The 24,377-nt window shown below is 39.5% G+C and overlaps 1 protein-coding gene across 4 annotated transcripts in view; it reads right to left on the bottom strand.

The window, feature by feature from the left end:
* Positions 1-24,377, bottom strand: part of LOC106084131 (uncharacterized) — a 700,945-nt gene that overhangs the window by 201,621 nt on the left and 474,947 nt on the right. For all 4 annotated transcript variants that reach the window (XM_059366369.1, XM_059366371.1, XM_059366370.1 and 1 more), the window contains exon 3: positions 11,427-11,624. In XM_059366369.1, the coding sequence (XP_059222352.1) occupies positions 11,427-11,624 (198 nt within the window). The remainder of the gene's footprint in view (positions 1-11,426; positions 11,625-24,377) is intronic.

Here is a 24,377-nt window from a genome sequence, read left to right as displayed (position 1 = left end):
CATATCTTTCAGTAATGGTATTTTAAAATTCGCCAATGTTTGCTGGGGACTTGTTACAAGGCATATAAATGGCTTAAGTTATGCACAAAACAGAAAGGGGTTTCATTCCCACAAACTGTTTTCTTGGGTCATGACCCTCAATATAGTCTTAAGAGTGTACAATTGTTGATTTTATTTATTTTATTTTTTAATTTTGCGAATATTTTTGCATTTTTTAGAAGAATGTTTGAATTTTTATGGCTCCTAAGGGTATGCTTTGGTTTTTTTTTTTTGGGGGTATTAATGATATTGTAAACTAAGGAGGAATTTTTTTAAAGAACTTCTCAAGGGAAAATGACAGAAACTGAAAGAGAAAGAGAGGAACGGACGGATGAAATTAAGTATGAAGGGAGAGACAAGAGAAAGAAAGTAAGGATAAAGGTTTGGCAGATAGGAGGAAGAAAAAATGATATAAACAAAAAACCGTTACGAATGGACAAAGGCAGGAAGGTCGGACAGAAGGTTTGAAAAAAAAAGAAAAGTGATAGAAAGAACCGAAGTACGAAAAGAATTGCAAATGCAAAGTTGCCCATGAACATTCCATTAAGCAATTTCATCAAAATCGGATAATAAATTTGGCTTTTGTGGGCCTAAGACCCTAAGCCGGAGGATCGGTCTATATAGCAGCTATATCCAAATCTGAACCGATGTGGGCCAATTCAACGAAGGAAGACGAAGGGCCTATGACAACTCACTGTCCCAAATTTCAGCGAAATCGGTCGGATAATAAATGTGGTTTTATGAGCCTTAGACCCTAAATCGGAGGATCGGTCTATATGGCAGCTATATCCAAATCTGGACCGATCGGATGTCCAAAGGCCTAACACAACTCACTGCCCCAAATTTCAACAAAATCGGATAATAAATGTGGCTTTTATGGGCCAAAGACCCTAAATCGCCGGATCTGTCTATATGGGGGCTATATGAAGATATAGTCCGAAATAGCCCATCTTCGAACTTAACCTGCTTATGGACAAAAAAAAGGATCTGTGCAAAATTTCAGCTCGATATCTCTATTTTTAAAGACTGTAGCGTGATTTCAACAGACAGACGGACAGACGGACGGACATGTCTAGATCGTCTTAGATTTTTACGCTGATCAAGAATATATATACTTTATAGGGTCGGAAATGGATATTTCGATGTGTTGCAAACGGAATGACAAAATGAATATACCCCCATCCTTCGGTGGTGGGTATAAAAAGGATAATGAATAAGAATTACTTTACTATATGAGCTATATAAGGTTATGGGCCAATATTACGGAAAAATTCCAGTAAAATCGGATATAAACTGCGCTCTATAGAGGGCTCAAGAAGCCAAGACCCGAGATCGGTTTATATGGGAGCTATATCAAGTTATGCACAGATTTAGACTATACTAGGCAAAATTGTTGGAAAGCAAAACGAAACACTTTATGCAAAAAGTCAAACGCATATGATAAGAGTTGCGCCCTCTAGAGGCTGAATAAATCAAGACCCAAGATCAGTTTATATGGGAGCTATATTAGGTTGTAAATCGATTTTGACCATGCTTAGTATATTTCTTTGAAGTCAAAACAAAACACTTCGCAAAATGCAAGCCAAATCAGTTAATAATTGCGCCCTCTAGTGGCTGAAGAACTAAAGATCCGAGATCGGTTTCATGGGAGCTACATTAGGTTATGTACTGATTAAGACCATATTAGGCATAGTTGTTGAAAGTTAGAACAGAATACCTCATGCAAAATTTCAGCCAAATCGGAGAATAATTGCGCCCTCTAGAAGCCCAAGAAGTCAAGACCCGAGATCTGGTTTTATTTGAGCTATATCAGCTTATGGACCGATTTTGACCCTGCTTGGTATAGTTGTTGAAAATTAAAACAAAACACTTCAAGCTTAATTTCAAATTGTATGATAGCTGCGCCATCTTGCGGTGACAAAAAGAGGGAAATGACGAAAAGGATGGATGAATAGAAGGAAAGATAAACAAAAGGAAGAACGAACAGAGGGATGAATGAAGAAAAGGAAGGACGAACAGATGGCAAATTAATAGAAGGAAGGGGGTGATGGAGCAATGAACAGAAGGAGGGACGAACAAGAGGTTGGGTGAACAGAAGGTGAGACAAACAGAAGGAGGGATGAACAGAGGGAGGACGAACACAAGTAAGGAAGAATAGAAGGACGAATGATCAGATGGAAGCACGAGTACAAGGAAGGACGAACATAGGGAAGGACGATCAGAAGGAAGGAATATAAGTGGGAAGAATACACAGAAGGAAGGATGAACAGAAGGAGGGACGAACAAATGGAAGCATGAACAGATGAAAGTACCAACAGAAGCAAGGACGTACAGAACGAGGTATGAACAGTTGATAGGATGAACAGTAGGAAGGCACCAAGAGAAGGAAGGACTAGCATATGGAGGATGAACAGAAGAAGGGATAAACAGAAGCAAGAACGAACAGAAGGACGAATGAACAGATGGAAGCACGAACTGAAGGAAGGGCGAAAAGAAGGAAGGACAAACAGAAGGAAGATCAGAAAGAAGGACGATAAGAAGGAAGGATGTATAGAAAGAGGTGCGAAAAGAAAAATGACCAAGTGAGGACAAACAGAAGGAGGCACGAACAGGTGGTAAGATGAATAGGAGGAAGTACGAACAGAAGGAAGAACGGACAGTAGCAAGAATGAAAGGAAGGAAAGAGGTCAAAAGAAAGGTCGAGCAGAAGGAAACACGATCGGAAGGAAGGACTATAAGCAGGATGGATGAACAGAAGGAGGGACTAGCGGAAGGAGGGATGAACAGAAAGAAGGATGAACAGAAGGAGGGACGAACAGAAGGTGAGATAAACAGGAGGAGGGATGAACTGAAGGAAGGATGAACAAAAGTTAGTACGAACAGAAGTAAGCAGAAACAAAAGGGTGAATGAAGAGACGGAAGGACTAGCAGAATGAAGGGCAAATAGAGGGACTGATGGACAGAAGGATGGATGAACAGAAGGAAGGACGAACGGAAGGAGGCACGAACAGAATGTAAGATGAACAGATGGTAAGATGAACAGAAGGAAGTACGAACAAAAGGAAGAACGGACAAAAGCAAGGATGAAAAGAAGGAATAACAGACAGAAGGAAGTACGAACAAAAGGAAGAACGGACAAAAGCAAGGATGAAAAGAAGGAATAACAGACAGAAGGAAGGACGGTTAAAAGGAGGGACGAACAGAAGGAGTGACAAACAGAAGGAGAGACGATCAAAGGAGGGACGAACAGAAGGAGGGGTGAATGGAAGGAGGGACGAGCGGAAGGAGGGACGAACAGAAGGCGAGATAAACAGTTGGAGCGATGAACTGAAGGAAGGATGAACAAAAGTAAGGACGAACAGAAGAAAGTAGGAACAAAAGGATGTAAGAAGAGAATGAAGGACTATCAGAATGAAGGGCAAGCAGACGGATTGATGGACAGGATGAAAGATGAACAGAAGGAAGGACGAATAGAAGGAGGATCGAACAGAAGGTAGGAAGTTCGGAAAGAGGGAGGAACCGAAAGAAGGACAAACAGATGGAGGGGCGGACAGACGGTAAGATGAACGGAAGGAGGGACGAATAAAAAGAAGGATGAAGAGAATGAAAGACGAACAGATGAAAGCACGAATAGGACGGAAGGAAGAATAGGACGATGGATGAACAGAAAGAAAGTAGGAACAGTAGGTAGTATGAACGGAATGAAGATGAATAGACAAAGGGACGAACAAACAGAAGGACGAAGGCGGGAAGAAAGAACAGAAGGACGAATGAACCAATGGAATCATGAACTGGAGGGACAAAAACATGGTGGGTTGAAAAGAAGGGATGTCAAAAAAGGATGAACAAACAGAAGGAGGGACGACTAGAAGGAGGGGCGACTAGAAGGAGGTACGACTAGAAGGAGGTACGACTAGAAGGAGGTACGACTAGAAGGAGGGACGACTAGAAGGAGGGACGACTAGAAGGAGGGAAGAACAAAAGTTAGGATGAACAAAAGGAGGGACAAAAATATGGAGGGACGAAAAGAAGGAGGGAGTCAAAAAGGAAGAACGGACTAAAGGAGGGGCAACAAGAAGGAGGGATAAATAGAAGGAAGATCGAACAGATTGAAGGACGAACAGAAGGCAGGATGATCAGAGGGAGAGAGGAACAGAAAGTAGGATAAACACAAGGAGGGATGAACAAAATGTATGATGAATAAAAGGAGGGACGAAGAAAAGGACTTGTTCGAAGAGAAGGAAGTACAAACAGAAATACGAATGAACAGATGGAAGCACGAAAATAAGGAAGAATGAACAGAAGAAGGGATGAAAAGAAGAAAGGACGAACAGAAGGAAGGAAGAACAAAATGACGGCGACAGAAAGAAAATACGAACAGAAGGAGGGACGAAAAGAAGGAAGATCGAATTGAAGGTAGGACGAACAGGGGGAGGGACGAACACACGGTAGGAAGAGGGATGAACAGAAGGAAGAACGAGCAGTAAGAAGGATGAACAGAAGGAAGGGTTAACAGACGGAGTGACGAACAGAAGGAGGGTCGATCAGAAGTTAAGATGAACAGAATGTTGGATAAACAGAAGGCGGAACGAACAGATGATAAGATGAACAGATGGAGGGACGAAAAGAAAGGAGGGCAAAGGTTAGGAAGGACGAACAGAAGGAAGGACGAATAGAAGGAGAGACGAAAAAAAGGAGAGATGAAAAAAAAAAGAAAGAACGAAGAGAAGGTGGGATTAAGAGAACAAAGGACGAACAAAAGAAGGTACGAAACGAAGATATGACGAATAGAAGGAAGAAAGAACGATGAACGAACAGAAAGAAAGTACGAACAGAAGTAAGGAGGCATAGAAGGAAGGACGAATAGAACGAAAGACGAACAGTAGGAGGGACGAACAGAAGGCAGGACTATAATAGGGTGGATGAACAGAGCTATGGGCAAGCAGATAAGTACAAGAAAAAGGCGACGGACCAAAAGGAAGTAAAATGATTGAACATAGGGATTGAGGCAAGAATGGACTGACGCACAGTGGAAGAGAATCAAAAAAAATTAGCAAAAAAATTTGCCATTTGACAACGAATAGAGATAATTCTTTGAAATTTGAAATGGATTGATGTGAAGAAGTTTATAGAGTTCATGTGCCCTGTTTGAAGGGCCTAGGTGGTACGAGCGCTTCTTGGTGGGGATCTAAAATTGTATACCTCGGTATTTCGAAAAATGGTGAGGGCTGCCATGTAGATCTTACATGGGAGCTATGTTTAGGTTAGGTTAGGTTGAAAAGAGGGTATAGATATCAATCTGCCCCATGCCACTATGGACATACACCTAAACCAGTAGTCGTCTGTTTGTGCGCTCTAAAAATGAAAAAGGAACAAAGAAAATTTTAAGTAAGGAATTCCGTGCTACTTACAAAATCCTTAATTCTTTTCCATGCCACGCCCCTGAGTTGCTTCATGTCTGGTATTGTGCCCCCACCCAAGTGCCGGTATATGTTAGACGCGAAAGCCGGGCAATGACAAAGGAAATGCTTCAACGTCTCGTCCACTTCCCCGCATGCCATACACATGCTTTCACTTGCCGCGCCGATTTTATATAAGTGAGCTCGTACTCTTATGTGTCCCGCCATGATACCTATAGCTATACTGACCTCCTTCTTGCTTCCTTTCAGTAATAGCCTCGTCTTCTCACGATCTGGATCCCCCCATAGGATTTTCGCCGTTCTACCGGCCATTTCGCTGTTCCACAAGGTTCCATGGGCATTCGTCGCCCACGCTCTTTACTCGGACTGCGTCCAACCGAAAGGCTTCGTGTTAACCAAGTTTATTGACGGCAGTCCTCTAACCTTCACCGCCAAATCGTCTGTCCTTTCTTTCCCACTTACTCCGTAATGGCCTGGCACCCAAACGAGGCGGATTTCGCCATTCTCAGAGAAGGCGTTAATCTCCTTCTTACACTGCTTTGTCTAAGTTTCTACCGAAAATAGCGTTCGTTCTTGGTCCAAAAGATTTCGCTGGTGATCGGGCAAATGTGACCTTTAACTTGACAGACGAACAGGTAGACAGACGTATAGGCTGAGTACGACGGTCAATTTTGGCAAGCAAAACTGGCTTTTAATTTCATTTATTGTTTTTTTTTTTTTCTAACTACCCCTTTAGGTTTGCTTTATAAGTTTCATTTAATCTTTTTAGACGTTGACCTGATCTTCACACAATTAATGTCCAGCTAATCCATCTTACAAATGAGATTGTTTTCAACCCAAAAACACCATAATTACTGCGAAAGAATTTTCTTTTTTTTCTCTTATTCCGTCCAAAAACAGTACTGATTTATCGTCAGCATTTGTTCATGATATAATCCCGAAGGACATTATCATGATAAACGTAAACGGAAGTGAGGCTCATGGCCATCATGGCGCGCAAAAAACAAAGAGAGTTCAAACACATACATATGCGAACTAAGAGACCTTCAGACACACATCCAAGGAGTGGACCATTACTCATATGTAATGCGAAACCATTAGATACGATTTAGTTGTCCATTAAGTCTGAAGTGGCAGCAATTTGTTAATGATTGCCCCCCAGCACTTGCGCTTGACCAAGTGTTGTATTAAAGTTTAAGTACTTATTTTGCCAGCTTTTTTCTCTCTTTGATCCTTCTTGCCTTCTTGCTTTGTGAATAATAAAGTAGAGATGAGATTGTAGTGCTAAAAGCACAGACAATTTGATTATAGGTTGGAAGGATAAGAGAATATTTAAATGTTTTATTACCATACATTTTGGAAGGGGACAAGTACGCCAAATATAAGTAGGAGAGGGAAAAGGAAAACTGATTGGACGAATAAAAAAAAGAAGGATGTCGAAGGTCCTACCACAACTCACTGCCCCAAATTACGGCGACATCGGACAATAAATGCGAATTTTATGGGCCCAAAACCTTAAATCGAGAGATCGGTCTATATGGTAGTTATATCCAAATCTGAACCGATCAGGGCCAAATTAAGGAAAAATGTCGAAGGGCCTAAGACAACTCACTGTCCCAAATTTCGGCGACATCGGACAATAAATGTGCCTTTTATGGGCCCAAAACCTTAAATCGAGAGATCGGTCCATATGGTAGCTATATACAAATCTGAACCGATCCGGGCCAAATTAAAGAAAGATGTCGAAGGGCCTAAGACAACTCACTGTCTCAAATTTCAGCAATATCGGACAATAAATGCGCTTTTTATGGGTCCAAAACCTTAAATGGAGAGATCGGTCCATATGGCAGCTATATACAAATCTGGACCGATATGCGCCATATTGCAGAAGTATGTCAAGGGGCTTAATTTAACTCACTGTCCCATATTTCGGAGAAATCGGACAATAAATGCGCTTTTTATGGGTCCAAAACCTTAAATGGAGAGATCGGTCTATATGGCAGCTATATCCAAATCTGAACCGATCCGGGCCAAATTAAAGAAAGATGTCGAAGGGCCTAAGACAACTCACTGTCCCCAATTTCGGCGACATCCGACATTAAATGTGCTTTTTATGGGCTCAAAACCTTAAATCGAGAGATCAGTCTATATGGCAGCTATATCCAAATTCGAACCGATCAGGGCCAAATAAAGGAAAAATGTCGAAGAGGCTAAAACAACCCACTGTCCCAAATTTTGGCGACATCGGACAATAAATGGGCATTTTATGGGCTCAAAACCTTATATCGAGAGATCGGTATATATGGTAGTTATATCCAAATCTGAACCGATCAGGGCCAAATTGAGGAAAAATGTCGTAGGGCCTAAGGCAACTCACTGTCCCAAATTTCGGCGACATCGGACAATAAATGGGCATTTTATGGGCTCAAAACAATAAATCGAGAGATCGGTCTATATGGCAGCTATATACAAATCTGGACCGATATGTTCCATATTGCAAAAGTATATCAAGGGGCTTAACATAACTCAGTGTCCTAAATTTCGGCGACATGGGACAAAAAGTGCGCATTTTATGGGCCGAAAACCTTAAATCGAGAGATCGGTCTATATGGCAGCTATATCCAAATCTGAACCGATCATGGCCAAATTGAAGAATGTTGTTGAAGGGCGTAACACAACTCAATGTTCCAAATTTGAGCAAAATCGGATAATAAATGTGGCTTTTATGGGCCTGAAACCCTAATCGGTGGACCGGTCTATATGGCAGCTATATCCAAATCTGGACCGATCATGGCCGAATTGAAGAAGTATGTCAAGGGGCTTAACTTAACTAACTGTCCCAAATTTGGGCAAAATCGGATAATAAATGTGGCTTTTATGGGCCTAAGACCCTAAATCGGAGGATCGGTCTATATGGCAGCTATATATAAATCGGGACCGATCTGAGCCAAATTGACGAAGGATGTCGAAGTGCCTTAGACAACTCACTATCACAAATTTCAGCAAAATCGAATAATAAATGTGGCGTTTATGGACCTAACTCCATAAATCGGAGGATCGTTCTATACGGCAGCTATATCCAAATCTTGGCCGATCTGGGCCAAATTGACGAAGGCTATCGAAGAGCCTTACACAACTCACTGTCTTAAATTTCAGCAAATTCGGATAATAAATGTGGCTTTTATCGGCCTAAGACCCTAAATCGGAGGATCGGTCTATATGGCAGCTATATCCAAATCTGGGCCTATCTGAACCAAATTGACGAAGGATGGCGAAGGGCCTACCACAACTCACTGTCTCAAACTTCAGCAAAATCGGATAATGAATGTGGCTTTTATTGGCCTAAGACCCTAAATCGGAGGATCGGTCTATATGGCAGCTATATTCAAATCTGGACCGATCTGGGCCAAATTGACGAAGGATGTCGAAGTGCCTTAGACAACTCACTATCACAAATTTCAGCAAAATCGAATAATAAATGTGGCGTTTATGGACCTAACTCCATAAATCGGAGGATCGTTCTATACGGCAGCTATATCCAAATCTTGGCCGATCTGGGCCAAATTGACGAAGGCTATCGAAGAGCCTTACACAACTCACTGTCCTAAATTTCAGCAAAATCGGATTATAAACGTGGCTTATATAGGCCTAAGACCCTAAATCGGAGGATCGGTCTATATGGCAGCTATATTCAAATCTGGACCGATCTGGGCCAAATTGACTAAGGATATCGAAGAGCCTAACACAACTCACTGTCCCAAATTTTAGCAAAATTGGATAATAAATGTGACATAAGCAGTAGTCTCCTTGGTGGTGGCTTGCGTGACCGACCACTTTAGCCCCAAATATTTTCTCACCAAGTAGGCGTTGTTCTGTGGCAAGCTGTTATCACCCACTTTGTAAGCTGAGTATCTTACCATTGAGCTTTAAAAAAAAAGACATTTGTTGGCTTTATTATTCCCTTAATGTTGATCCTCTACCACAAGGCCTTTCAAGAAAATTTTCTCCAAAAAAAAAAAAACATGTTAAGGCATTCCCATTGAAAAATGACTTAAACGCCTACAGTTAATTTTCCTGTGGTCCATTGTTAACCCAAGTTATAAACACAGACCTTCCTTCTCTTTTCGAAGTTTTTTTTTATTTTGCAGTTAATCGCCTTTTAGCGTTGGCGTTATGCGATTTAAGCCATTTCCGATTGTATGTACAATTATTTTGACATTAAGCGGCTTATGGAACTGCAGGAAAGTTGAGAACAAATATTTGAAGGGCATTAAAGATTAAATTTTGTGATATGAATACAACAAAGTATGCTTTGAGTTTTACTGTTAGGACATAAAACTGAATCATATTTTTGCAATACTGAGAATCAGTGCACACATAAAAGATTAACAAAAATTTTAAATTTTGTAAAAAATACTAAAGAAAATTTTACTAAAATTTAAGAATATCTAAAAGTTTTTACATACGCAAAGGTTAGTATGTCCGCATATGACGCTGAACGCCTGGGTTCGAATCCTGGCGAGACCATCAGAAAAAATTTTCAGCGTTGGTTTTCCCCTCCTAGTGCTAGCAACTTTTGTGAGGTGCTATGCCAAATAAAACTTCTCTCCAAAGAGTTGTCGCACGTTGCGGCACGCCGTTTGGACTCGGCTATACAAAGGAGGCCCCTTGTCACTGAGCTTAAATTTGAAACGGACTGCACTCATTGATATGTGAGAAGTTTGCCCCTGAATTTTGAATTTTATTACCAAAATCAGTGTTCGGTTCGAAATGTGTTCATTCACCGTAACGTTTCGAACCGAACACTGATTTTGGTAATAAAATTCAATGATTTGCAAGCGTTGCTCGTTAGTAAGTCTATTCATGATGAAATGTCAAAGCATACTGAGCATCTTTCTCTTTGACACCATGTCTGAAATCCCACGTGATCTGTCAAATACTAATGCATGAAAATCCTAACCTCAAAAAAATCACCCTTTACAATAAATTCATTATGAAAAAATCTCTACGAAAATTTGATTTGATTTGTATTTCAAACTCTTTTTAGCTTTTCCTAGCGAAGTTCAATTGATATTTGGTGGCGTATGAAATATGCATACATCATACGCACCCATGGTGTACTTATTATTATCACTTATACGCCCAAATCATTTGAACTGGAGTTTAAGCCAGTTTACCTTTAAAGTAACCATTTGAAATCTCAGAAAAAGTAAATTAAACAAAAAATCAATAGCAACACATTATATTTTGTGTCTAGTTGTATCTCAATTGTCTAGACGCATTGTTAAGCTTAAATATTTAATTTTAATCCCTATATTAATATTTTTCCCCTAACCCTTTTTGTCGCTGTAGCGGATATTTTTAATATTGTTATAATGTCAATGTCCAACATTGACTTTAACATTATTACCTTGTTGCCTTTATCATTTCATTTTCCCAGAGCCTAACGCACTGGATTGGGTTGGCACCACTCAGTTGCTATCATTTGTGCTCGAGCTTTTGAGTGGATTTACGTGTCACTGCGTATATTTCGCAAGAATTAAGTTGAGCGCAAAAGAGTGAGAGATTTAATTAAAATTTAATTTTTATTGAATGACAACCGCCCATGGTGATCTGTAGAGCTTGACAGGCTTTGCAATGTGATTCTGCCACAGAAAGCAATAAGTAGAGGATGGACAACCTTTTTAATATCCCGCAGGTCAGGGGAAGTAAGCATTTCAAACACTTTGCTTTGGCAGAGAACACCTTTTTAATTTAAACGCCCACCTTAACTGGCAAGCACAGTATGAAGTGCTGACAAGAGCAGTCACTTAGCCACCATGGTGGTGTTTTTGTTGTTGCTGCTGTTGTTTTAATCTTTGGCCTTTTTACACTTAAATATTTTTCAATTACAATATTTTCAAGTATTTATGTGCGTTTTCCTCTCTTTTTTTTTGGTTTGCTGTGTCTAGTCTTTGTGAAACTTACCACGCAAAATTTTCTTATCGTGACGATGGCCATGACATCGGAAGCCTTGACAGGCACGCTTTTGCAATAGCGTTGGACAATGTTTACCACCGTTTTGTGCAGGTTGTAAAACTTTGCGGCCACGTGTCGTTATGCCGGCACCACAGGAGGCATTACATTCACTCCATTGACCCCAATCGCTGACTTGACAGTCCAGTACTGAGTAGATGATATGGTGATGAAGAGCAAGAAATAAAGGAAAGAAAACAAAATGTTAGATAAGTATTTAGTTGAACATTAATTAAGTGGGTTCATAGTTTTTTTTGGTAATTCTAAGTAACGCTTAAGAAAAAATGTAAATGGGAATGTAAAATTATTATATAATAAGTATACGAGCAAAGGTACTAGAATTATTATCATTCATACGCCCCAAGATACTAGAATTATTATCAATTATACGACATAAGGAACCAGAATTATTATCAATTATACGACACAAGGAACCAGAATTATTATCAATAATACGACATAAGGAACCAGAATTTTTATCAATTATACGACATAAGAAACCAGAATTATTATCAATTATACGACATAAGGAATCAGAATTATTATCAATTATACGGCATAAGGAACCAGAATTATTATCAATTATACGACACAAGGAACCAGAATTATTATCAATTATACGACACAAGGAACCAGAATTATTATCAATTATACGACACAAGGAACCATAATTATTATCAATTATACGACATAAGGAACCAGAATTATTATCAATTATACGACATAAGGAACCAGAACTATTATCAATTATACGACACAAGGAACCAGAATTATTATCAATTATAGGACATAAGGAACCAGAAGTATTATCAATTATACGATATAAGGAACCAGAATTTTTATCAATTATACGACATAAGGAACCAGAATTATTATCAATTATACGACATAAGGAACCAGAATAATTATCAATTATACGAAATAAAGAACTAGAATTATTATAAATTATACCACATAAGGAACCAGAATTTTTATTAATTATACGACATAAGGAACCAGAATTATTATCCATTATACCACATAAGGAACCAGAATTTTTATTAATTATACGATATAAGGAACCAGAATTATTATCAATAATACGACATAAGGAACCAGAATTATTATCAATTATACGATGTAAGGAACCAGAATTATTATCAATTATGCGATATAAGGAACCAGAATTATTATCAATTATACGACATAAGGAACCAGAATTATTATCAATTATAAGGCATATGAAATCAGGATTATTATCAATTATACGACATAAGGAGCCAGAATTATTATCAATTATACGACATAAAGAACCATAACTATTATCAATTATACGACATAAGGAACCAGAATTATTATCAATTATACGACATAAGGAATCAGAATTATACGACATAAGGAACCAGAATTATTATCAATTATACGACACAAGGAACCAGAATTATTATCAATTACACGACATAGGGAACCAGAATTATTATCAATTATACTACATAAGGAACCACAATTATTATAAATTATACGACACAAAGAACCAGAATTTTTATCAATTATACGACACAAGGAACCAGAATTATTATAAATTATACCACATAAGGAACCAGAATTATTATCAATTATACGATATAAGGAACCATAATTATTATCAATTATACGACATACGGAACCAGAATTATTATCAATCATACGATATAAAGAACCAGAATTATTATCAATTATACGACAAAAGAAACCAGAATTATTATCAATTATACGACATTAGGAACCAGAATTATTATCAATTATACGACACAAGGAACCAGAATTTTTATCAATTATACGACATAAGGAACCAGAATTATTATCAATTATACGACATAAGGATCCAGAATTATTACCAGTTATACGATATAAGGAACCAGAAATATTATCAATTATACGATATAAGGAACCAGAATTTTTATCAATTATACGACATAAGGAACCAGAATTATTATCAATTATACGACATAAGGAACCAGAATTATTATCAATTATACGATATAAGGAACCAGAATTATTATTTATTATACGATATAAGGAACCAGAATTATTATCAATTATACGACATAAAGAACCAGAATTAGTATCAATTATACGACATAAAGAACCAGAATTATTATCAGTTATACGACTGTAGGTACCTGAATTATTATCATGTATACGGCGAAGTCTACTTGAATTTAAATTAAAAATTCTTATCCGACTGGAATGAAATTTTGCACGGCGAGTTTTGTTATGATGTTCAACAACTGTGCCAAGTATGGTTCAAATCGGTTAACAACTTGATATAGCTGTCATATAAACCGATCTTGGGTCTTGACTTCTTGAGCCTCTAGAGGGCGCAATTATTATCCATTTGGAATGAAATTTTGCACGACGTGTTTTATTATGATATCCAACAACTGTGTCAAATAAGGTTCAAATCGGTTCATAACCTGATATAGCTGCCATATAAACCGATCTTGGGTCTTGACTTCCTGAGCCTCTAGAGGGCGCAATTCTTATCCAACTGGAATGAAATTTTGCACGGCGAGTTTTGTTATGATATTCAACAACTGTGATAAGTATGGTTCAAATCGGTTAACAACTTGATTTAGCTGTCATATAAACCGATCTTGGGTCTTGACTTCTTGAGCCTCTAGAGGGCGCAATTCTTATCCGACTGGAATGAAATTTTGCACGGCGAGTTTTGTTATGATATTCAACAACTGTGATAAGTATGGTTCAAATCGGTTAACAACTTGATATAGCTGTCATATAAACCGATCTTGGGTCTTGACTTCTTGAGCCTCTAGAGGGCGCAATTCTTATCCGACTGGAATGAAATTTTGCACGGCGAGTTTTGTTATGATGTTCAACAACTGTGCCGAGTATGGTTCAAATCGGTTCACAACCTGATATAGCTGTCATATAAACCGATCTTGAGTCTTGACTTCTTGAGCCTCTAGAGGGCGCAATTCTTATCCGATTGGAATAAAATTTTGCACCACGTGTTTTGTTATGATATTCAACAACTGTGCCAAGTATGATTCAAATTGTATTTTGATATGATATCCAACAACTGTGCCAAATATGGTTCAAATCGGTTCATAACCTGATATAGCTGCCATATAAACCGATCTGGGATCTTGACTTCTTGAGCCTCTAGAGGTCGCAATTATTATCCGATGTGCCTGAAATTTTGTACGACGGATTCTCTCATGACCATTAACATACGTGTTTATTATGGTCTGAATCGGTGTATAGCCTGATACAGCTCCCATATAAATCGATCTCTCCATTTTACTTCTTGAGCCCCCAAAGGTTGCAATTCTTATTCGAATTGGCTGACATTTAACACAGGTCTCCAACATATAATTTAATTGTGGTCCAAACCGGACCATATCTTGATGTCGCTCTAATTGCAGAGCAAATCTTTTCTTATATACTTTTTTTTGCCTAAGAAGAGATGTCGGGAAAAGAACTTGACAAATGAGATCCATGGTGGAGGGTATATAAGATTCGGCCCGGCCGAACTTTGCACGCTTTTACTTGTTTGTTTCTTTTTTGACCCAAATTCAAACTTTTTCTGTTTATTTTGATTGGTTTTCCATTGAAAAATTTTGCACATTTTATACTTCATTTGTTAATAATTTTGATTTTTTTTTTCATCGCAACATTTCATTATGTCATAGCCACATCACTAGAATATTTAACAGGCAATCACCGTTTGCTTTGGTATGTTACCGTATTTGTGGTTGTGATTTTCCATTTGCCCAACTCTCATCGCCCGCATAACAGCCATTGCCCTTAGTTAACCATTCCCTGACCATGATCCATTTCGCATAACAGCATTTTTATGCAAAAAGTGTTTATATAACCTAATACCCAATGACAAAGCTCTGATTTGTGGTAAATATCCTAAAATTAACAAACGCATAGGGTAGGACAACAAGCAAAATTCTGCATACGAACACTGCTGCTTTACACAAATTACACTTTGCCATAAAGTGGGGTTTAACACCAAAAACCATTTTAAAGGTTCAATAGCAAAATCATGCTGTGTGTTTGAGTGTGTTTGAGTGTATTTGTGTCCTTTGCCAGGAAACTAAATACTGCAATTATGAAATCATATACCGTTATATTTTCAGAGTGTCATGCAGCACCACTAGAGCAACAACGATAGTCACCCATTTTAGTTTGTGTCAAAAGAGGAAATTTATTCTGAAATTATTGGGTGAAAATAAATTATGTGACAACGATCAGAGAGAGAGAGAGAGAGAGAGACGCACACACATGTACAAGAGCAAATTCATAGGCACACACAGATTAACACACTGTTAGCATGCATGCAACCATAATTCAAAATGACACTGGCCCATATGCACACAGGGAAACAGGCAAAGAATATTAGGGTGTAACACAAAAAAAAATGTGGACAAGATGAAAGAAATGAGAAAAATTTGGGAAAATTTTATGTATATATTGGGTTGCCCAAAAAGTAATTGCGGATTTTTTAAAAGAAAGTAAATGCATTTTTAATAAAACTTAGAATGAACTTTAATCAAATATACTTTTTTACACTTTTTTCTAAAGCAAGCTAAAAGTAACAGCTGATAACTGACAGAAGAAAGAATGCAATTACAGAGTCACAAGCTGTGAAAAAATTTGTCAACGCCGACTATATGAAAAATCCGCAATTACTTTTTGGGCAACCCAATATAATTTTGTTTTGGAAATTTTTTTGGAAGGTTAAGTTAGGTTGAATGTGTCGCTCACCAAAGGTGAGTTCACTCGGAGGCCCTTTTGGCCCATTGTGTTACCCTAGAGTGAGAAAGGGAAGAAAAAAAACAAGTAAAAGCGTGCTAAGTTCGGCCGGGCCGAGTCTTATATACCCTCCACCATGGATCGCATTTGTCGAGTTCTTTTCCCGGCATCTCTTCTTAGGCAAAACAGGATATAAGAAAAGATTTGCTCTGCTATTAGAACGATATCAAGATATGGTCCGGTTTGGACCACAATTAAATTATATGTTGGAGACCTGTGTAAAATGTCAGCCAATTCGAATAAGAATGGCGCCCTTTGGGGGCTCAAAAAGTAAAATAGAGAGATCGATTTATATGGGAGCGGTATCGGGCTATAGACCGATTCAGACCATAAAAAACACGTTTGTTGATGGTCATGAGAGGATCCGTCGTACAAAATTTCAGGCAAATCGTATAATAATTGCGACCCCCCTGGTTCAAATCGGTTCATAACCTGATATAGCTGCCATATAAACCGATCTGGGTTCTTGACTTCTTGAGCCTCTAGAGGGCGCATTTTTTATCCGATTTGGCTGAAATTTTGTACAACGGTTTCTCCAAAGACCTGCAACATACATGCAACATACATTTCAGGAAGCAACTAGGACTCTAAAATTTTGAACCAGCGACTGTTAGGGCAACAAAACGACGCTGTCATGCCTACTTTTACTGGTGGACGTTGAATGTACCTCTTCCGAGATGGTTTCTTGGGCTCCTACCTTGCGCAATTATTATCCGATTTGGCTGAAATTTTGCGTACTCACGTCTGCTGTGACCGTCAACATCCACTCCAAATTTGGTACAAATAGGTCCATAACCTCATATTGCTTCCACATAAGCCATTTTCCCGATAATACTTCTTGGGCCCCTAGACGGCGCAATTCTTTTCCGATTTGGTTGAAATTTTGCGTGATGATTTTTGCCATTACCTCTAATATCCAAGCACAGTATGACTTGTATCGATCCATAACCTGATAAAGCTTCCATATAAACCTATTTCTCGTTTGATGCTTCTAAGGTCCCAAGATATCAAATCGAGAGATTGGCTTATATGGGAGCTATACCAGGTTATGGATCGATTCAGTTCATACTTGGCTTGGGTGTTAGAGGTAATAGCAGAAGTTATTGTGCAAAATTTTAGACAATTCGGAAATGATTTGCGAAGTCTGGGGGCGCAAGAAATATAATCGGTAGATCGGTTTTTATGGGAGCGATATCAGCTAATAAAGCAAATAACCTCACAAATGTTGCCAGAATTAGGAGCAGATAACCACCTCTGACAATTTTTTTTTTCATGTTCTCGCCAGGATTCGAACCCAGGCATTAGGTCTATAAGGGAGCTAGGTCTAAATGAGACTTATATCAGGTAATAAAGCAAAGTACCTCACAAATGTTGCCAGAACTATGAGAGGATAACCACCGCAGACAAATTTTTGTTAATGTTCTCGCCAGGATTCGAACCCAGGCGTTCAGCGTTATAGGCGTATGGGCTAACCTCTGCGCTACTGTGGCCTCCGTCGTATTTTAGGAAATTTTATTGAAAATCTTAAGGGTTTTCCTATAATGAAATAAAATTTTGTCCAGCCCCCATTTAAAGTTGGGGGAACACCCTAATGTCACCTTCATAAGGATATTCATACACATCATCCCCTATGAACTCAAAGGACTGTAACATATTCCCATAATTGTTTATGGATGCAGAATGGGTGCATTATTTATAAACTTCCCTACATGGGGAAATGGCGGAAACAATATAAATGCAAAGGTTAATTTACAAATAGACTAAGTTGAGTTAGGGAAAAAATAAAAAAATAATGGAGAAAATATGATGAAAATATAACACCTATTGAAAGAAAGCAAAACGAGGAAGGAAACGTTAAATCTCATTTTTATGATTTAAAAATCAAATTGAAATTTAGTTATTTCGAAATATGATTATCAAGCCACCTTAACAAATAACTAACCATAGTGGGACACTATGGTTGGAGTTGCCTTGCACTTTTCTCCTTACCACTGTAACTTTGATGTTGCTCCCTGGTTGTGACTCTGCACAGCTGGTTGCAAGTTATATGCAACTTATATTGGTAACTGATTTTGAATGACATAGGCGGTTGGCTCATGTGCACTTTAACATCCTTCTATGCCCACACTCTGTGTATGCTATTGTCATGCTTGTCAAATGCGTTTTAAAGTTTTTGCCAACATACCACAGCACTGCAAGTTGCTGAAAGGTTGAGCATATAATAACTTTGTTAGACATTTCCTATGCATGAGCTAAATGCAATGAAATTAATTCAGCGTAAAAATAATAATGCGGGCAAGCGGTTGTTTTTGCCATTTTCTCCTCAATGATTTGTTTTCAAGGAGTGGCCCAAAGATCAAAAGGTTTTGTTTGCGGATTTGGGGTTCATATGATGACGTAAAGTAAAGTAAATTGGCATAGAGGCTTTAACTTTAGCTGCGCTTAATCAGACATACTTGCTTTGTGTTTGTTTTATATTTTTTGAGCCCTATCCGGAAAATAAAACAAGTAAAAGCGTGCTAAGTTCAGTCGGGCCGAATCTTGGCTAAAATTTTGTACAAAATAAATTTAGTTGTAGAGCATAAATTTATGGTTTTTTGGACCGTTCTTGGCACAGTTGGAAGTCATAACAGAACACTATGTGTAAAATTGCAGTCAAATCGCACAAAAATTGCGGCTTGTAAGGGCTCAAGAAGTCAAATAGGGAGATCGGCTTATATGGTAGCTATACCAGGTTATAGAATAATATGAACCGCACTCAACACAGTTGTTGGAGGTCATAAGAGAACACCATGTACACAAATTAGGCCTAATCGGATGAAAATTGTGGCTTCCAGGGTGTCAAGAAGTCAAAACGGTAGATCGGTTTATATGGGAACTATAGCAGGTTATAGACCGATTTGGACACTATTGTTGGAGGTCATAGCAGAATGCTATGAGCGAAATTTCAGCCAAATCGGACAAAAATTGGGGCTTCCAGTGCCTCAAGAAGTCAAATCGGGAGATCGGTTTATATGGTAGCTATATCAGATTATAGACCGATTTAGACTGTACTTGGTACAGTTGTTAAGATTTATAATAGAATATTTCGTGCAAAATTTTAGAAAAATCGGACATAAAATGCGGCTTCCTGGGGCTCAAGAAATCAATTCGGGAGTTCGGTTTATACGGAAGCTATATCCAAATCTGAACCGATATAGTCCATTAACAATCCCTAACGACCTACGTTTATATCAGGTATCTGTGCAAAATTTTAAGCGGCTAGCTCTACGCGTTCGGCCTATATAGTGATTTCTACAGACGGACGGATGGACGGACGGATGGACGGACATGACTAGTTCGACTCAGAATGTCGAGACGATCAAAAATATATACACTTTATGGGCTCCCAGGTCAATATTTCGAGGTGTTACAAACGGAATGACTAGATTAGTATACCTCCATCCTATGGTGGTAGATATAACAAGTAAAAAGGCGTTAAGTTCGGCCGGGCCGAACTTTGGATACCCACCACCTCGGGTATATATGTAAACCATCTTTCATCAAAATTCGGTGAAAATTTCATACCTTATACTCATATACCTCATACCGATCTGAACTATATACGACACGGATGTCGAAAAGCCGAACATAAGTCACTGTGTCAAATTTCAGTGAAATCGGATTATAAATGGACCTTTTATGGGGCCAAGACTTTAAATCGAGATATCGGTCTACATGGCAGCTATATCCAAATCTGGACCGATTTGGGCCAAGTTGCATAAACATGTCGAAGAGCCTAACACTAAGCACTGTCTCAAATTTCGGCAATCGAAATCGGACAATAAATGCCACTTTTATGGGCCCTAAACCTTAAATCCAGAGATCGGTCTATATGGCAGCTATATTCAAATCTGGACCGATCTGTGCGATATTGCAGAAGTATGTCAAGGGGTTTAACTTAACTCACTGTTCCAAATTTCGGAGACATCGGGCAATAAATGAGCATTTTATGGGCCCAAAACCATAAATCAAGAAATCGGTCTATATGGCAGCTATATCCAAATTTGAACCGATCTGGACCAAATTGAAGAAATATGTCGGAGGGCCTAACACATCTCACTGTCCCAAATTTCAGCAAAATCGGATAATTAATGTGGCTATTATGGGCCTTACACCATAAATCGGAGGATCGATCTATATGGCAGCTATATCCAAATCTGGACTGATCTGAGCCAAATTAACGAAGGATGTCGATGGGCCTTACATAATTCACTGCCCCGAATTTCATCAAAATCGGATAATAAATGTGGCTTTTGTGGGCCTAAGACCCTAAACCGGAGGATCGGTCTATATGGCAGCTATATCCAAATCTGAACCGATCTGGACCAAATTAAAGAAACATGTCAAAAGGCCTAAGACAACTCACTGTCCCAAATTTCAGCGAAATCGGGCCATAAATGTGGCTTTTATGGGCCTTAGACCTTAAATCGGAGGATCGGTCTATATGGCACCTATATCCAAATCTGGACCGATCTGAGCCAAATTGACAAAGGATGTCGAAGGGCCTAAGACAACTCACTGTCCCAAATTTCGACAAAATCGGATAATAAATGTGGCTTTTATGGGCCTAAGACCCTAAATCGGCGGATCGGTCCATATGGGGGCTATATCAAGATATAGTCCGATATAGCCCATCTTCGAACTTAACCTGCTTATGGACAAAAAAAGAATCTGTGCAAAGTTTCAGCTCAATATCTTTATTTTTAAAGACTGTAGCGTGATTTCAACAGACAGACGGACAGACGGACAGACGGACGGACATGGCTAGATCGTCTTAGATTTTTACGCTGATCAAGAATATATATACTTTATGGGCTCCCAGATCAATATTTCGAGGTGTTACAAACGGAATGACTAGATTAGTATACCCCCATCCTATGGTGGTAGGTATAAAAAAGTTCCTCAAGTCACTTGCCAGCAGCACTTGGAGTGCTGACAGAGAGACCTTGTTGACCAGGTATAAAGCAATTTCCGGGTCAATTGTAAGTTATGCTGCGCCAGTAGGGTCTCATCAGCTTTGTGAAAAGCAGTGGAATAATATTTATACCTGTCAGAAAGCCGCTCTTCGAACTGGGACCGGCTATCTCCTCTGTTCTCACGTGGACAACTTTCATCAGAAGATAAAGATGCTAGCCGTGCAAAAACATAACTACGTGCTGTCTAAGCAAACCTTTTGGCTTGTTGTCGCAGTGACCATCCAAATCATCGTCACGTGGATAAGTATCCAGCGCCCAAAAGCCCCTAGATCAAGCGTCATACCAAGCGGGTTACTTTACTTTAATTGACTACTATGACGGAACATATGTTCCACTAGCCGAACTTAGAATAGCATTCCAAGCGCCTGCGTTCATTGTAAAATCTCTGACACCAAGTTTCGAGGTATCTCCCACCACTTGATCTTTCCATCGGGCTTTTGGTCTTCCCGGTTTGCGTGTACCACCGTGTTTGTCTTCAAAAGACTTCTTTCCTGAAGCTTCTGCATCCATTCTGACAACATGACCTAGCCAACGCAGCCGTTGTATTTTGATGAATGTAAATACGCAAACTGGTCCATATATTTTGCGAAGAATCTTTCTCTCAAATACTCCAAGTACTGCCTCATATGCTTTCACAAATACCCTAGCCTCAAAACCATATACAAACAGGGGTAGTATCAGTAAAAGGCGATCATAGCGCAGAGGTTAGCATGTCCGCTTATAAAGCTGAACGCCTGGGTTCGAATCCTGGCGAGACCAATAAGAAAAAATTTTCAGCGGTAGTTTTCCCCACCTAATGCTGGCAACATTTGTGTGGTACTATGCCATGTAAAACTTCTCTCCAAAGAGTTGTCGCACTGCGGCACGCCGTTCGGACTCGACTATAAAAAGGAGGCCCCTTATTATTGAGCTTAAACTTGAAACGGACTACACTCATTGATATGTGAGAAGTTTGCCCCTGTTCCTTGGCGGAACTTTCATGGGCAAAATTTGCATTTTATCTCAAAACTGGTGTCATTCGTTTCGGTTATGGCGGTGCCGAGTAGATAAAGTTACTGACTAAATCAAAGTTGTGGTTCCCAACTTTCTCCATTTTCTTCATCTGCTCGGTTGTGCAAGGCTTTTTGGGAGTTGAAACCATCCATTTCGTCTTGTCACCATTTACTGCTAGACCCATTTTCACTGACTCTCTTTCGATTCATTCAAAGGCTGTAGTTACTATTTCTGGTGATATGATATCGATGTCGTCGGCATAGGCGAGTAGCATATGTTCTCTTGTGATTAGTGTGTCATATCTATTCACATCTGCATCTCGTATGGTCTTCCCCAGCAGGATATTAAAAAGAGCGCACGATAGGCTGTCTCCTTGTCTGAAACCTCGTTTGATATTAAATGGTTCGGAGAGATTCTTTCCTATTCTTATTGAAGAACACGTATCAGCAAGTGTCATCCTGCAGACATGGCTTGAAATACCTTTGAACGTAAATGGCTATCGAAAGTGGCTTCGTAGTCAACAAAGAGATGGTAGGTGTTGATTTGTCCCTCTCGGGTCTTTTCCAGGATTTGGCGCAGTGTGAATAACTGGTCAAGGGTGGATTTACCAGGTCTAAAGTCGCATAGATAGGGCCCAATTATCTCATTGACTTTGGGTTTTAATTTTTCACACAGTACGTTCGAAAGTATTTTGTATGCTATTGGGGGCGAACTTATACCTCTGTAGTTGGCACATTCCGTCTTGTCTCCTTTCTAGTGGGCGGAACATAGTATGCTGAGTTTCCAATCATCGGGTATGCGTTCTTCTGGCCAGATTGCGAAGACAAACTGTTGCATAGGCCTTACCAGCGTGTCGCCTCCGGTCTTAAATAGTTCAGCGGGTAGCCCGTGGGCTCCTGCTGCCTTGATATTCTTCAAACGGGTCACTGCTACTTGGACCTCATTCTGACTAGGAGCTAAACAATCTATACCATCATCAGGGATTGGTTCTGCGGTATCCTATTCGCCGCCAACGTCGGACACTAGCATTTGGCTAAAATGTTCTTTCCATATCTTCAGCATGCTATGTGTGTCAGTTACCAGATTTTCTTTTTTGTCTCTGCAGGAGGATGTGTCTGCACCAAAGCCATTGGTTTGTTGTTCAATTCTTTGGTAGAATTTCCGGACCCCATTCTGACTCCTGTACATCTCAATTCGCTCACACTCACGTCTTTCTATTTTCTTTTTCTTTCTGCGGAATAGAAGTTTCTCCTCTCTCCTTTTCTCCCGATACCTCTCCTTCATCTGGTGCATTGCAACTGATTACAGGGTTGCTTTATATGTCGCATTCTTGGCTTCAGAAGCATCTCGACACTCCTGGTCGTACCATGGGTTTCTTGGGGGAGGCTTTCGGTTTCCAAGTGCGGATTTCGCGGCATTTTCCATGCAGTGGGTAATAGTTTTGCCACTGCGCCATTATATCATCGGAACAAAGAGTGCTTTCATCAAGCAGTTGGGTCAGTCGAGTGGAGTATGCCGCTGCCATCTGTTGTGTTTGCAGCTTTTCAATGACCAGCTTCCGTGCAGTGTCAGATCGTTCTTTCCTCCCCAAGTTCAAATGGGTGCCAACCTTTGCTGCAACAAGTTAATGATCCGAATCTTGATTCGCTCCACGGATCGATTGTACATCTAACACGCTGGAGGAATGCCTTTAATCTATCACAACGTGGGTGACCGCCATGTGACCATTTTTATGTTGAAATCTGGTACTACTAACTACCATGTTTTTTGCCGCTGCGAAATCTATCAGCCTCAACCCATTACTGTACGTTTTCTCTTGAAGCCTAAACTTTCCTACTGTTGCACTAAAAATGTCTTCCTTCCCTATCTTCGCATTAAAATCTCCCAGAACGATTTTAATATCATGGGCGGGGCAGCGGTCATATTCTCTCTCTAGGTGCTCATAGAAAATATCCTTGGTCTGCTCGTCTTTATCTTCCGTCGGGGCATGGGCACAAATAAGGCTGATGTTGAAGGATTTGGCTTTTATGCAGTTTGTGGCTAGCCTCTCATCCACCGGAGTAAAGCTGGAGACAAGGTGTTGCAG

The sequence above is a fragment of the Stomoxys calcitrans genome, chromosome 4 (assembly GCF_963082655.1).
Source record: "Stomoxys calcitrans chromosome 4, idStoCalc2.1, whole genome shotgun sequence".
NCBI classification, from domain to species: Eukaryota; Metazoa; Arthropoda; class Insecta; order Diptera; family Muscidae; genus Stomoxys; species Stomoxys calcitrans.
This window is presented reverse-complemented; position numbering and strand designations above follow the sequence as displayed.